Source organism: Paramacrobiotus metropolitanus, unplaced genomic scaffold, assembly GCF_019649055.1.
Source record: "Paramacrobiotus metropolitanus isolate TYO unplaced genomic scaffold, Prichtersi_v1.0 Parri_scaffold0000043, whole genome shotgun sequence".
In the NCBI taxonomy this organism is placed as follows: Eukaryota; Metazoa; Tardigrada; class Eutardigrada; order Parachela; family Macrobiotidae; genus Paramacrobiotus; species Paramacrobiotus metropolitanus.
Window position 1 is genome coordinate 467,053 of NW_026570263.1, and position 15,597 is coordinate 482,649.

The following is a 15,597-nucleotide window of genomic DNA, read 5'->3' on the forward strand; positions in this document are numbered from 1 at the left end:
TTGGCCAAATAGGTAACGTTTTGGCCAAATAGGCCAAATAGGTAACGTTTCCAGCAAAGGATTTCATAAATTATAAAGACTGTCGCTTCGTCCCGTCAAATATTGTGGATATTTGTTGTAGTCTGCAAATGACTGCTTTATAGCCCATAAGCCAACTGCACGACATACACATTCTGAATACGGTTTTACTATTTACTACTAAATAAATTTCAAAACTTCAAAAATTCATAGTCTGTAAATTAGGCGGTAGTATGGGACGCTACCTGCTGCGACAGCGTTGCTATCTCGCAATTGTGGTTGTTTTGATAAAGTTGAACTTTGTCTATTAGCTTGCAAGTCACTTGGAAAAACATCTGTTTTTAATTTAAAAAATTACTTACACCAATTTCCGCCTTATTGAACAGCATAAAGGCGCTTGGTATTGAAAAAAAGCCGGTTTTCTGCCGGTGAGTCAATAAAAAACTCAGCAGTATTGACATCTGAATTAGTTTTGCGGTGGGGCTCGGACTCCTTACGGCATGTTCATTTCTGAAGGATTTGTCGCTGCACGTGAGCGGCCTCACTCTCTGGCATCCGGCCAGTGCATTATGCAATTACACAAGGTCCTTGAAATGCGGCGCTCGCGTCCAACTTCGTACGTCGTATTAACGGGGGAGACATCCCGGGAGATGGTTGTCACCTGGAGCGGACGGGAGACCTTCCAGTGTGCAAGCTGGACGGACGTCTCGGCTCCCCAACAACTGGACAGCGTCGGCACATTCCAGCACAACCGCATTAAATTCTTCAAGCAGTTCTTCCTGGCTGACCGGGCCAGCGTGGAGGCCTTCCAGCGGCAACGCGGTGCCTTCCACCACGGCAGCCGCTGGCGGGACAAATACTGCAATTTCAAGGAGACCTTCCAGATTGCCGGATTTCAGCCGACGGTGTTGGCGTCTACGACCCTGGAGCGTCCGTTTTTCTTCCGCCGTTACTGGTACATGTTGGCGGTGTTCTGTTTGCTGGAGCTGCCCTTTAGCTTTCTGATCAGAATGCGCTCAACGCGCACGCACTATCTCTACGTCAAAAAGCTGGCGGTGTAAATGCGCCGCTGGCATTTTTGAGGCCTGGCCGCCCGGAAAATGTTAAAATCTAAATTATGCAGCATAAAGAATAATTTTTGTTGCTTTTTCATCTCAGTTTTGCTGCTACTTTGTACTTGCGCATCAATAAATATGCAATTTATTAAAAAAATATTGGAAAATTGGGTTAACAAAGTTTTCTCGATAGAGCTATTTCGAGCATTTCACACATCAGAGAATGTTGTAAGCCGTAAGATGTCTATTCGCAACGACAGCGAGACAGCCATCACACTACACTATTTGTTATTTCACCGGCATGCTGTCGTGTGGTGGTGCTTTGAAGAGATAACGTGTAAAAAAAACGAAGATGAATAATAATGATGAATATTCTGCAGTATGATAATTTACTCTAATAAACGAAGCCTCTTTACGACGACGAAGACGGCAACCAGGTCAGCTATGAAGCTGCGTTTGTACCTGGATAGACGTGAACCATGAATGATGAACCGAACGAAGAATAAGGTATATTGGTGACCTCGCCTACGCAACCATGGCACATTAGCATTGATAATTTTGCACTACGGTGACGAACCGGTACGGTCCTTCAGGAATACGATTCCAGGCGCTGATAGCCTAGCAACTGATAGGTTTCGTCTGCCAGGGGATAGAACAGATATCCCATATCTTCCAGAAATCCGTACTTCCGGCGCTTACTGTCTTCTACCAGCTGTGCCTGGCTTCTTCGAGCTGGCTCTCACGTAGCTGAGATGAAAGGTCAAAAGAAATACGAAAAAAATGGGACTACATCGAGAGCTCTCTAACAGTTCGTGGTTCAGCCGGAAATGATTTCCCCAGTCAGCTTTTGGCACAGGATGCCCTGCCCATGGTTGTTCAGGGCGTGGACATTGGACAATGAGCCATTGTCCATGCAACTGGAAAAACGAAAAGTATTGCTGCTGCTAAACTGAACGAAGGGCTGGTGCGTGTCGGCCAGGTTCTCTTACACGTAAATGGAAAGAAATGTCAAGCGATTTTCATACGTTCTGACCAAAACAAACAACCGGATCCGGAAGTCGTCATTAACGGGTCGGTTGTCAGCATTGCAAAATGGGTACAGTACGGTATCTCAGCGTCGAGATGGAAATTACCTGAAGTGGAGTGAGCAGTGCAGAAAGGTCAGCATGCCCTAGCGCGCGCAAAGCTCCCACGCCTTCTCTGGATGCCATATCGCGCACCGGTCGCCGGCATGGTCAGCAGCATCCTTGACTGAGCGCGACAAGCTAGCCGGACAACAACGTAAAGCTGTGAAAACCATCACTGATTACAGGATGCCGGTAACTTCGGAACTGTATCAGAAGTTGGGTATTCCTCACATATTCGACCGATGGCGTTAGAGCGATGCGGTGGGCTGTTCAAGTTCTGGAAAAAAAGATCAGTTCCCGCTTCCGGCCTACCTGCTGGACATGACCCAAGTAAAAGAAGTGATGGCGATGGGGTCTGTATTTCGGAGTGGGCTTTTAAATCCGGGAAGGTCACTAAATATTCATAAATAAAATTTATATGGGTTATACTAAAGCATCAAGGCGGCAGAATCATTAAACTTACTTCCGTCGCGCGGCTGACTCCTGGTACGTCTCTGTACACATTTTAAATTAGTATCCTATAATTATTAATTTCGTCGGTGATGTATAGCGCAGCCCCCCTTGGTGCAATAATAACAATAGCTAATTAGTACTACGGACCAATGAGCGGCTGAGAAAAGGCTAACATGGCGTCTACGATCACTCTATCACACTATCAGGCGCTCCAGTCTACCTCCATGCTACGAAATTGCGATCCAAAAGGTGGATTATAGACTTGTGTCCCTCATTTTTTTCCAGATTGAACTTTTCGATATTTTTCTACTGTCAGTGATTTTTTAGTGTTTTATCGTTGTATTCCTGCCAGATTTTCGATAATGGGTCATCTTCTCGTGGTTGTAGCCGTAAATTTGCTGGCCTTCTGCGTGCAAAACATCCTAAGTTGTGCAGCTCAGAAAGATCAGAAGGCGCTGGCTGTGGAGAGAAGTGAGTAGCACTCATTTATGCAGCTTTCGTAGGGCAAATTTGTTGCGGCAAGATCTGTTCATGCTACATACGACGTTTCTTCATGTCAGAAATATCCACTTCATGTATGACTTTTATCCACTTCATGTATGACTTTTATCCACTGGCAAGGGCATGCACCAGTTACGCGTAACCATGCACAAACCTATGGTACACAAAGAAACGTGGAAGCACCGTCATGAGTATGACAGATGGTTCATTCTCCCGGCTCGTTTGGCCGCTATCAGAACCTTGCAGCATCAAGGAACATGCAGTTGCCACCTGTTGCATTTAAGTTGATTGTAACCATAATTTTTCTGTGTAGTCAATCAGGTTTTGAAGGAAGCCAAAGCCAGCAACGGCAGCGGCACCATGGATCTGCGCGGCTATGGGCGCGGCCCCTCTTCTCCGCGGTATCCCGTAGCGGAATGGCCGGCGGGGACGGAGGTCATCCGAGCGCCCGAAGGCGGCACACTCGTCATTCCCTGCAGCAACCCGAACAACACGCAGGTACGGCAAGTAGGGTACTGTAAGACCGTACCATCACCCGGTGTGGTTTGCTGCACGCTTCACAACGCCGCTAGAAATTGTTGTCGAGCACATTTTTTTATGCGTAAAGAACATCAAACAATTTTGTTGCCGAAATTTGTAAAATACCTTGATGCGCCAGCAGATCTTTTTCCAGTGAAAAAAACTAGTTGGGTCTTTTGCAAGGTAGCACGTCAATTCGCCGACCTACAATTCGCTGCCCGACAAACTGCTAACCGACATGTAGCTGACCGACAATTTTTTTGACTGCTAAATTGCTGACCGACGTCTTGTTAAAACAGTTTTGCTGACCGGCAACTTTGTTTTCGGTTTGATGCGCTGATTTTTGAGTTGTCTAAACTTCTTGATGTTTTCTCTTAGGTTTCTTAGTTTTCTTAGGTTTCTTGGGTTTCTCACATCAGCGAAATGTAGTCAGCAGGGTGTCGGTATTCACAAAAGGTCGTTCAACAAACTGTCGGGTCATCATTTCGTCGGTCAGCAAAGATGTCGGTCAGCAAGATAGTCGTCAACGAGTTGTCGGTGTGCCCTTTAGCAAATAAATTCAGCTTGTCCTTTAAAATCAATCTTGACTGACTGTCGGCATTACACACAGGTGTCCCACCTCGCGATTCCACCGGCATTTAAACACAACGGAGTGCAACATAATTTCACAGATCCGGCATTTATCTGGGAGCAGCTTGAGGAACCCTTTTCTTGTTGCAACTGTTCAAATAAAGAGTATATTGATTCGTCGCTGACGGCGCCCGCGTACGACGAGCAGACGGGTGCGTTTACCATCGTGCTGGAGAACTTTTCGTACCTCAACACCGGTCTGTACGAGTGCCTGCACACCAACGGGAGCCAATGGGTGGTAACCCAACGCTACTGGGTCAGCGCCACCCTCTTCCGCCACAACGTCTTCAGTCCGCCTATGAAGAGCGTCAAAGTCCGCTATGGCGACCCGGCCGAGATGCTCTGCGCGGTGCGCTTCAATTTCCTCCCCGGCCTCTTCGGGACCCGCTTTCTCTGGCGCAGGGCAGACTACTTGCTGTGGACCAAATCCATCCCAGAGGTAGCCGACGCCGCCCGGGCGTGGGATGGATTCAACGGGCATTTCACTTTTGGCGATGATGGAGTGTGTCTGTGCAATTCCACCATGAAGCTCAACAGTGTTACATGGGAAGACGCCGGTGTATACGAGTGCTGGTTTCGCATTAACGATCGGCTGGACGAGTGGATTATGCAAGAAGCCTACCTGCACGTCATTTAAATACAGAGCCACCATCAGCAAGCATTTCTGTTCGGCAGCTGTCTGAACATACTGGATTCCTAGCATTTTATTTTTACTTTTGGAATGGTCAGTATTTTTTTTGTGGAAGCAGTATTTTTGAACTACGGAATGGGTACGATCTTTGTTCGGATAATGTGATGGATGTATCATGTATCTCGGTTGATGGTTGATGCGTTATATTCCACTGGCCTTTTCTAGTATGAAATGGATTGTTGGGGCTGACGCAATCCGTACCGTGCTTGGATTCTGTCGGCGTGCACGGTAATGTGTAAGGAAATCCACTGAAAAAAATCAAAAAAAGCATTGAGGGTTGTCCTGGTTAGAGCCTTCTAACTCCTCACACATTCGCAAAAGCGGTATATCGAATGTGGTTCACAGAATCTGCGCACGCTGATCCGACCGGAAGCGTTTATCACGGAACCCAGCGAGTCCGTGGTCCTGCAGAAGAGGAAATGCCAAGACCCGGAGACCTCTTCACGCAGGTTACGCGACACTTTTACTGGCCGCTTCCGGTGATCGAATAAGAGAAGCGGTGATTTTCATTTGTGATGGAATTCATCTACCTGTGTTCACACTTCGCAGTATGCTGCTAGTGCATTTGCCTTGTTTTCTTACTCTGGTGGCTCTATGGCTGTTTTCTGCTAATCAGGATTAACTATGAATGAATGAAGTGAAGTTTATTGTCCTTGCAACGGAGCGGTTGCCCCCTGTAGGCTTCAGACAGTATAGAAAGAAACAGAGTGTATCAACAATATCGCAGAATAGCAACAGGAAAACATGAAGGTCATTTCAAAGCTACACAAACCACGCTGGAACACACAGTCAAAATAACAAGCGTTAGCTATTAGCACATGAACAGGTAGAGAGAGAGTTGGTGCTGCGGTTGCGAAAAGTTGGTATTACCTATGTGGAATACAAATAATAACTAGGTAACAAATAATGCAGATCCCGAAAGAGTTCTACTAATTTAGGCTCAGTTCTACATTTTTTTATAAACAGATTCGACGCGCTTATGTCGGAAACAGGAATGTCAATGCTCGTAACATTTGCAAAGTCGTACATACTCGTCCATACTTAAAATCGTCGTACATACTTAAAATTTTATAGAGCATATAGCAGAAATTACTATTAATGCAGCAGCACAGTACCTTTGCAATGCTCTGCCTCCCCGTACACCCGCACTGGTGCGGTTGCTAAGTTGTTTTGCTGTATTTTGATGGCATAACCACGGTCACTGGTAGGAAAAGTGAAATCGACAGCAGGACAATGAGCATGGGTTTATTATTTGGGCGCGATGTTGTGCAGCGGATGTTCGGCTCATCATCTATACACATTACGCAGTACGAGGCATCAACTTGCTCAAACAACAGCATTGTAATATAAATACACAAATCTTGCGTAGGCTTTACATGCCCACACTAACATGGAACGAGAGGCAAACAAAAATGGCAACAAAGAAACAAAGCGGCGGGAGGGATGGGAGAAACCGAAAGGCAAAAATTTTAACAGCTAACTGGAAACAATTGAGCAATCCGACGTTTCGTGTGCGTTTTTTCCGTGTCTGTTGCTACTGAGAGCCGTGGATCTACATTCTGGAACCCTGAGGGCCCCTGGAACCCTCATTGCTTGCTCTCGCATTACTGTCGACTGTGTGTAGCCATTTTCGCGAACTCCCTGGCTGGTGAATCCTCCATGCCCTGTGGACGGATGAATGAGATGTGGAAGTCCGGAGCCGAACCTCATGCTTGTTACGCACGATGTAATCTGGGGCTAGTAATTCAACGCTTTGCGTTTGGCCATTCAACCAGTGAACTAGTTTGTGTAGCATGTGTGGGTTCTGTCTTTTGGATTTTCGTCCGTCTTGTCTGTCGTGTTTTCAGAGTCTGGTAGACTTGCTTGTGTGCGGAATTTGTTTTGAAACATCTGATCCTGTGAATCACCCATTATTAAATTCTATTGAGCACTTGGCAGTCGCTTATGTAGGCTTGAGTGCAAGTGGGTCAGGCGCCGGTGCAAATCCGGAATCTGTCTCCAGTCCATTCACAACAGCAACAAAATCCATTCATACCGGCGCGACAGCCAACCATCGTGACCTCATTATATACAGATACTCTTAGAAGAATCTTTCTCATTTTTCTACATCTACCAGATCCTAAATCTGGTAGATTCTTCAGTTGCTGGATTTCGTCGTCTGAGCTGTATGCTTTTTCCCTTTTTGCCCCGCAGCAAGGTGTTGCGGTGGCCTTTGATGTGTTGTGGGAGAGAGATAAAGTGTGCAGTGTTGGCGTTCAGTTTCCGTTTCTGTTCGCCCGCAGGGGTGAACTAGCCGTTCATCCCCTGTTAGAGCTCCATGATCAGCCAGAGCTCATCTCCTGGTCTTGTAACATATCCGGGAACTTGAGCTCGTAACATGTCCGGATTAGTGCAGTATCATGGCATCGAGATGAAAAGAGAAAAAGCAATTTTGCGCGTTGCTGTTACAGTATAGCGATGCCATTAGGCGCGATTTAAGTATTACGTAACGGAAATTTTCAACTTTTTCGATCTCCCCCCACCCTTTTGTGACCTTTATCCATGTATTACTTATGAGCGGGTAACGCCAGCCGAAACCAACCCCCCACCCCTCTGAGCCGTTACGTAATACTTGAATCGCGCCTTAGCTGTCAGATTAACACGCTAATCTGCGCTGACGCTGACGATCTGCGCGTCACCGCATTTGTGTGTTCTGTGAGTGTCTGTGAGTGTTTGACGGACTCAACGGCAGAAAAGCCGGCTACTGTCCAGGTGTTCATAGCTGCAGCCAGCAGCATGTTATTCAACAAGGCCGAAAAACGGTGTAAATAATTTTTAATGAACATCTGATATTTCTTTTCCACGTGACTGATAATTCGATTAGCAATCAGCCAGACCAACCGACAGCTGAGATGCAAGGTCAAAAAACACAAAAAACATAATAAATCTGTCTTTATTAATACAAATATGAAGCCGTTCTGGGAAACAAATCACCACAATTATAACAGTTTGTCTGAATCGACGACCCAAGCATAAAACCAGGCGTTTAACTGAGATCAACCGGAAGTGGTGTGACCAGCCAGCTGTCGGCGCAGGACGCCCTGCACTTCCTCGATGGTCCGGCCTTTCGTCTCCGGCAGCTTAAACAGCAAATACCAGGTGGCCGCCACCACGGAGGCGACGAAGAAGAGGAAGGTGTACTCCTTGGTCAGCGCGTTGACCAGCGGGAACATGAGCGTCGTCACCACGGCGGCGCCCCACGACACCGCCGACACCCAGGTCATGGCGGCCGCGCGCGCCTCCTGGCCGAACATCTCCGCCGGCAAGATGTACGGGATGGAGTTGGAGCCCAGCGCGTAGAAGGCGATGTACAGCGGGATACACGCCGCCGGGAGAAACCGCACCCAGGCGTAGTCCCCCGTGTGCGGGAGGTTCAGCGACAGGACGAAGCCCATCAGGGCAACGATCATCCCGGTGTGGCTGACCAACAGGAGGATCCGCCGCCCGACGCGGTCAATCAGCGCCATACAGAGTAGCGCAAAGGTCAGGAAGACGCACCACACCCCGATGGACGCGTAGATGGAGGTCCGCCGCGTCAGCCCGACGTCGGTGAAGATGGCGGTGGAGTAGAAGGAGACGCAGCTGAACCCGGACAACTGCTGCGCCAGCATCGCCGTCACGCAGATCTTTAGCACCGACCGGAAGTATGGTTCCCGGAGCAGCTGGACCAGTCCAACGGGTTCCGGGAGGTGGGTCTCCCGCTCCGCTTCCAACTCCTTCATGTCGCTGCGCACCAGCACGGAGCTCCGGCGCAGCCAGTGCAAGACGTGGTGTGCCGCTTCCCGGTCGTCCACGGTCAAATATAACCTCCGCGGACTCTCCGGACACATCGGGAAGACCAGTAAAAGGGCAATCTGGGAGATGAAACAGAAAGCGTTCAAAGCCGTCCACCCGCCAGCGTTCCCCAGGAGCACCGGGAGACCCAGGACAGTTGCGACGATCATCCCGGCGACGTTCATCACTACGGGAAGAACCCCGAACGTCCCCCGGAGGTTCGTTGGTGTGATTTCCGAGCAGTAGATGGGCGGCGCCACACAGCTGATCCCCAGGGAGAACCCGATGATGAACCGCCCCGCCGTGATCAGTTCGTACGCGGACGACACCTCCGCCAAACAAATCAAGGAGTTTCCCAAAATAAACACTCCGCTGTTAATCAGGATGGTTCTTTTTAATCCAAAGCGGTCGATTAAACCGGCAGCGAGGAATGTTGAGACGAAACCACCAACCATAAACGCCGAAGATAGCACCGCCCAGATCAATCGTAGTTCCGGGAGGTCCTGTAAAAGATCCTCCGCCGGAGGGCCGCACCACCGGGAGGTGTTCCTTTCAGCAACGTCCAGACTCCCGACGCGCTGGCACTTGACCTGGCGGATCCAGTCGAGGATGACGGACTGCGGGCCGTTCATGGCGGCGATGCTGTATCCCATGGGGAACCACGTCCCAAAGGTCACCGTAACCACCGCCAGGACCAGCGTCCGGGTCAGTCCGGAGGTGGGCGGCTGGCTGGAGGGTAATAATTCATTAAGGGGAGATTCCGGGAAAGATTCGTTGAGGGGGATGCAGACGGGCTCGGCGGCGGCGAGGAGGCTGTGACGCCTGCGTGCCGGCATTTTCCTTAGTTGTGGAAATCAAAGCAGGACGCTGGAGTGAGCAGTACTCAGGTTTTGCCAAAATCAACTCCAGATTGTGTATTTATTTGGCAACGAAGGAAATTCCCAGATGGTACGCTGTAATCCGTAACTAACGCTTATCAAAAACTGTGTGGAGCTGCTACTGTACATCATGTGCACTGTCAACCACATCAACCGGTAATCTCGAGACTGATAGCTTTTAATCATTGTGTAGCGATTGGTTGTTATCAAAGTAAACAACGCTGCATGATTAATTTTTGACAAGCTGTTGGAAGAGAGCGGAAATCGATAGCGCCGGAAGCGTGTATAAAGCGTTACACGTGCTGACATAGCAGACAGTCTAAAATAACCTGGTAACGCCAGCTACACCAGTGCCTGCTTCTTCAGCGGCGCTTGTTTCAGTGTTATTTTAATTCTTGTTCCGACCACGTGCCGGTGTCGAAGACGGCACTAGCACGTGCTCGTAAAACGTGCACTGCTACAATCATATTGCCGTTATCGAAAATGCATATAATATTATATACAAATCCAGGTTACTGTACTGTATGTTCGAATCGCTGACGCTTCCACGCAAGCTGCTTTCTCAGCCGAACCAGCATGTTGCTTTCCGCGCTGCACGCATTTTACTTGAAGACACTGCACTACACAATCCCAAGCATACCAAAACAGATAAGATAACGGAATTTCCCACAAACAAGCGCTCGCTAAAATGTCAACACTGGGTTCATAGCTAAAACGTTTGTACGACTTTATAACTTCGACGAAAGAACAACCGCATTGAAAAACGTCAGTTAAATGTTATTCTATTTTTCCTTTTAATGGCTTAAAATTTTTTCGTTACTCTTCGCGCGATAAGCAGCGTACCGGTGACAATTATTTATGGGCATTCATCGGATTAATTAATTCGACATGCCGCCGCGTAGAAGACACACGCTAACGTCATCTGAACCAGTCTTCATCCCGCTCAATGAATCTTTCACGCAATCTCAACTGGACGATAACGGATGTCGGACGCCTTCCGGACTCACCTGCCGATTGATTTTTACTGTGATAATCGTGACCTTTGGGACGTGGTTCCCTATGGGCTACAGCATCGCGGCGATGAACGGGCCGCAGACGGTGATCCTGACCTGGATCCGCTCCATCAAGTGCCGTCGCGCGGGAGGCGTCTTCCAGACGACCAACACCTCCGATGTGAGTAATGGCAATGTCGCCCTTGACCCGGACACGGAGATATGGTGCCGCTTCGTCCCGGAGGCCGAGCAAGGCAACCTCCTGAAGGACAACCCCCAACTGAACACCATCTGGGCGCTGTCCTCCTCCGCGTTGATGGTCGGCGGCTTCCTGTCCTCCTGCGTCGCCGGCGCCGTCATCGAGCACCTGGGCATCAAGCGGACCATCCTGGCCGATGCCGGCCTCTTCCTGGCCGGCAACCTCCTCTTCTGCCTCGCCCAGCCCACCGCCGCCTTCGAGCTCATCGCCGCCGGCCGCTTCCTGGTGGGCTTCGCGCTGGGCGTGGCCTGCGTGGCGCCCCCGGTCTACTGCTCCGAGATCACGCCCGTCAAGCTGCGCGGCGCCTTCGGCGTCTTCCCCATCCTGCAGTACGTCCTGGGCATGATCCTGGCCACCTCCCTCGGACTGCCCTTCGTTTTAGGGAACGAGGCCGGCTGGATCTGGCTGGTGGTGGCTGCCTTCATCCCGCCGCTGCTCCTGCTGCTCCTCTTCCCCTTCTGCCCCGAGAGTCCCCGGCGCCTCTTCCTGGTGACAAAAGAGAAGCAGCGCGCCGAGGGTGTCCTGCGCTGGCTGCGTCGCAACTCCCTCCTCGTCATCCGCGAGATAAAGGAGCTGGAGTCGGAGAACCAGAACGAGAGCGCCCCGACGGCCGGCTTGTTGGACCTCCTGCGCCACCGCTACTACCGCTCCGTGCTGGCCCTCTGCGTCGTCCCCATGTTAGCACAACAGATGTCCGGGTTCAGCTGCGTCTCCTTCTACTCCACCGCCATCTTCACCGACGTCGGCCTGGACCGGCTGTCCTCCATCTACGCCAGCATCGGCCTCTGGCTCGTCTACCTGCTCTTCTCCCTCGTCTGCATGCTGCTCGTCGACCGCCTCGGGCGCCGGCCGCTCCTCATGCTCAGCCACGCCGGGATGGTTTTGGCCTTGACGGGCTTCGTGGTAACGCTCAACCTCAAGGACACCGGGTAAGTTGGTGACCTTTGGCATATATGTCCTCTGACTGACTTCGGTTGATGACCTTTAGGCTGACCTGGATGAAGTTCGTAACGGCGGCGTGCATCCCGCTGTACATCGCCTTCTACTCGTTAGGCTCCACCTCCATTCCCTGGTTCCTGCCCAGCGAGATGTTCGCGCAGGAGGCCCGTGCCGCCGCGGTGACGTGGATCTCGGTGGTGTCGTGGGGCGCCGCCGTGGTGACCACGCTGGGCTTCCCGCTCATCCTGGCTGTCACACAGGACTACACCTTCCTCATCTTCGTCGTCTGCGTCGTCCTGGCCACGGTGCACATCTACTTCAAACTGCCCGAAACCAAAGGCAAGACCATCGAGCAAGTCCAGGTCATTCTCAGACAACGCTACACCAGCAATTAAACAAACATTCCATTCTACAAAGCAACTGCCGACCAATCGTACCTGCTAAGGTTTTTCTTTTAACCTGATGCCGATTTTTATCGTATCTTTGTATGTCTTGTGTCTTGTCTGCATGGCTAATGGTATTAGAAAAAGGAAGTAAGTGAATTTAGCTGGTTATGGAATGCAGGCTACCGAATCTTCCAAACAATATAATTCTGTCATTTAGTGGGCGCATGCATGTAACAAGAAACAGGAGCATACAATCATATAATGGACGAAAGAATTCCCTTGAGGATGGTGTCTAGAAGAACGTCGGTGCAGTAAAAGAAGATGCCTGTGGGCGTAATTAGTTATTGCGAAAAACATAGTGCAGTGGCCTTTTATTCAAGCACGCCTTTCTCTCTAGTGTACCTTTACGCAGGAAATTACGGGGCAGGCTTGTACGCGTACACCATTACAGTCCTCGAAATCGAACCCTGCCTTCAAGCTGAGGCAGGTGGGCAGTACGGTACATAGCGTTGTAATGCAGCAAAAACTACCCGGTACTTTAAGCAAACACTCCACAGCGGAACTTCGTTTTTTCTCCTTTGACAGCCGCATCAGTATCCTGTTCCCTTTTCCCGTCGTCCCGTCCTCATTGTCTGTCAGCAAACGGATGTTGTAGCTTGCGCATGATCCATTGACCATTTTCCAAGCAGATTCACCAGCGAATAAACCAAGCTCACGAGTGAAGTGCCGTTGTGCCTACTGCATTTGCTAGGTACGTCTAACTGGTAAGTGATGCCTGCTTGTGTCCAATACGATTATTGTGCAATATACGAGTGTATCCAAGTGCCAAGTATAACGAACGTGTTAGATATGTAACCTGTAAAACGTTCAGTTATTTTTGAATATTTTATTGAATGATTTTATTATTAGTTTAAGTTTTCGTTGAGCCACCTTGCTGTTCTGATTTGCCGGTGTCTGAAGCATTACACGTATTGCGTCTGTAATTATCCCTAACAACCGGCAAAATCCGCGGCCAGTGTAGTATGGATGGTAATTTCAGCTGTGAAACCAACTGCACTGCTGACTGGATCAACGGTAGCCAGTTGGACATCGTCAACGACACCACCAACGAAACCTCTACGGTAATATTCGTTCGGCCAGAATCATGGGCGATTATCCGGCGTTTACACTCTTCTGTATGTGGCGCTCAATCTGCCCGTCATCCTCCTCTTCGCTCTTAACCAGCGCTTCCGTAGTTCTTTCTCCGTCTACATCACCTGCTTGGCTGTCTGTAATACCCTGCTGGGCATCGGCGACCTGTTCCAGCTGATAACCCGTCTGACCTTGGCCAGCGAGATCGGGATAGTGCCCTATGTGCTGTACCTGGGGGAAGTGCTGAGTGTGCTGCCGATGCAGATGCACGCTTTGATTGCAGTGCATCGTTTGTGGGCCCTGGGCTGGCCTATCTCTTTCAAGCGCTTACACAACCCCAAACTGGCCTGGACAATATGCGGTGCAACAGTGGGAACAATCCACGCAATTGCTCTGCCTTCAGTCATCCTTAATACCGTGACCCCAACACAGGGCTATGGAAACGGCGAAGTGCTGACATATTACCCACTGATACTGATGTTTACAACTAAAGTCGGCCCACTGGTATTCATTATAATTTGCTACCCAGTCGTGTGCTGGCTGTATCACAGGAAACAAAAGAGAAAAGCCCAGCTGAGGACACAAACACCGGCAACTATGCGGTCGACCAATTTGCAGATGCGGAATCGTGTGTCGGTTTATGCACTGAACCCGGCCAGACAGCAGGTAGCAGGGATAAACTTACGGTTTAAAGTGACAAAATATCGTATTTTGGCCTAGTGCGTCATTTAAAGAAGTTGTTAGTAATAAACATACTACACAGTAATAATTTTTGTATAGATCCTAATCATTTCGTTTGATTCCAGCAGGACGTTGCTAAAGCTGTTATTTGCTCTTAGGTAGCGTCGAAAGCTGCCGCTGTTGAAAAGCGGGCATTTGAAAACCGTCCGTTTGTAGCATTGAGTGTGCTGACGCTGAGCACAGTCGTGTGCTGGTTTCCCATGTGGCTCTGCTTCGTCATAGAATTCGCTGGTGTCCCAGTAACCGATCACGTCTTCTTTGTTTTTGCCACATCGATCCTACCTTTACAGCCTGTTTTCGACCCGCTGCTGTTTGCGCTGAGCATGCCATCCCTGCGGCATGCCGTCGTGGCCGCCTTTGTATGGCGGTGCAGATCTAAATGCTGACGTCACAAGCTTCACATCACGCATCCGTCTGCTATGGGTAACCTTTAACCACGCTACTTTAACCACATTGTAGCGTTTTTGGCTATCAACTATTGTTAAACTATTTCCGTTTATTTCTTATTTCCACTATGCTTCCGCTCGCTAGCGCCTGAACCGATCTATCCTGAAGCGGATACGGTTTGTCATGTGTAATTCTGTCACTGTGCGACATATAATATTGTATACTTCAAGTAGCTTTTTTTATTGAAGCCATCGTTTGTGCACGTTTTAAAAGACAGCTTCGTCGGTCTGAGACTTGGAGTCGCAACATGTGAACCCCCCGAATGCATGAAGCGCCAGAAGCATGTAGACAAATACGGACACCATGGTCTGTCTTGCGCGTTCTCTGCTGGTAGACTCCCATGCGCTCCCGGACAGTTGGGAGTGTGACATTTCGCCGCAATCAAATTCGACGCGCGACTTTTGTCCGCGAAGACATTTCGTCGCTGGACATTTCGACGCTGGGACACTTTGGTTTGGGGCATTTTCCTTTAAGGCATTTTCGCTTTGAGACATTCTGACGTAAGACGTCTGGTCGCGGACAGTTCGCCGCAAACTAATTCGAGGCGCTTAGTTTTCTCAGGGTTTCTCGACTTTTTCTTAAGGTTACTTAGGTTTCTTAGGTTATTTTAGGTTTTCTGATGTTTTCTTAGGTTCCAAAGGTTCCTCAGGTTTCGTAGGCTTCTTGGATTCCTTGCGGGTGTTTTCTTAGGTATTGCTCAGGTTTTTTTCTTAGGTGTTCTTAGATTTCCAAGGTTCTTAGGTTTTTTAAATTTTTTCTTGGGTTTTTGCGACAATTTAATACGCCAAATAAAAATATGTCTGATAAAGGAATGTCTTTGCGTCGAAACAGCCTCGCGGCGAAATGTCCCCTCACCGAAACGGGCATGCGTCGAAATGTCCTGCGGCATGAAGTCCTACCGGTTAACGGGTTAAGTGTCCCGCGACGAAACGTCGCGTCGCCTCGCGAGGCAAGATGACCCTGCGGCAAAATGTCTGCGACCGAAAGTCCTGCGACGAGTTGTCGGCGGCGAAATGT

At 49.4% G+C, this 15,597-nt stretch overlaps 2 protein-coding genes across 2 annotated transcripts; one reads left to right on the plus strand and one right to left on the minus strand.

Moving 5' to 3' along the window:
• Nucleotides 1–7,839: 7,839 nt before the first annotated feature.
• Nucleotides 7,840–9,785, minus strand: LOC129591030 (solute carrier family 2, facilitated glucose transporter member 3-like). Its single transcript, XM_055486517.1, has one exon. The coding sequence runs from the start codon at nt 9,641–9,643 to the stop codon at nt 8,030–8,032; it is 1,614 nt and encodes a 537-aa protein (XP_055342492.1). The 5' UTR covers nt 9,644–9,785; the 3' UTR covers nt 7,840–8,029.
• A 476-nt stretch (nt 9,786–10,261) lies between these two features.
• Nucleotides 10,262–12,396, plus strand: LOC129591029 (solute carrier family 2, facilitated glucose transporter member 1-like). Its single transcript, XM_055486516.1, has 2 exons — nt 10,262–11,865; nt 11,925–12,396. The coding sequence occupies exons 1-2, from the start codon at nt 10,574–10,576 to the stop codon at nt 12,268–12,270; spliced, it is 1,638 nt and encodes a 545-aa protein (XP_055342491.1). The 5' UTR covers nt 10,262–10,573; the 3' UTR covers nt 12,271–12,396.
• The last annotated feature ends 3,201 nt before the right edge of the window (nt 12,397–15,597 follow it).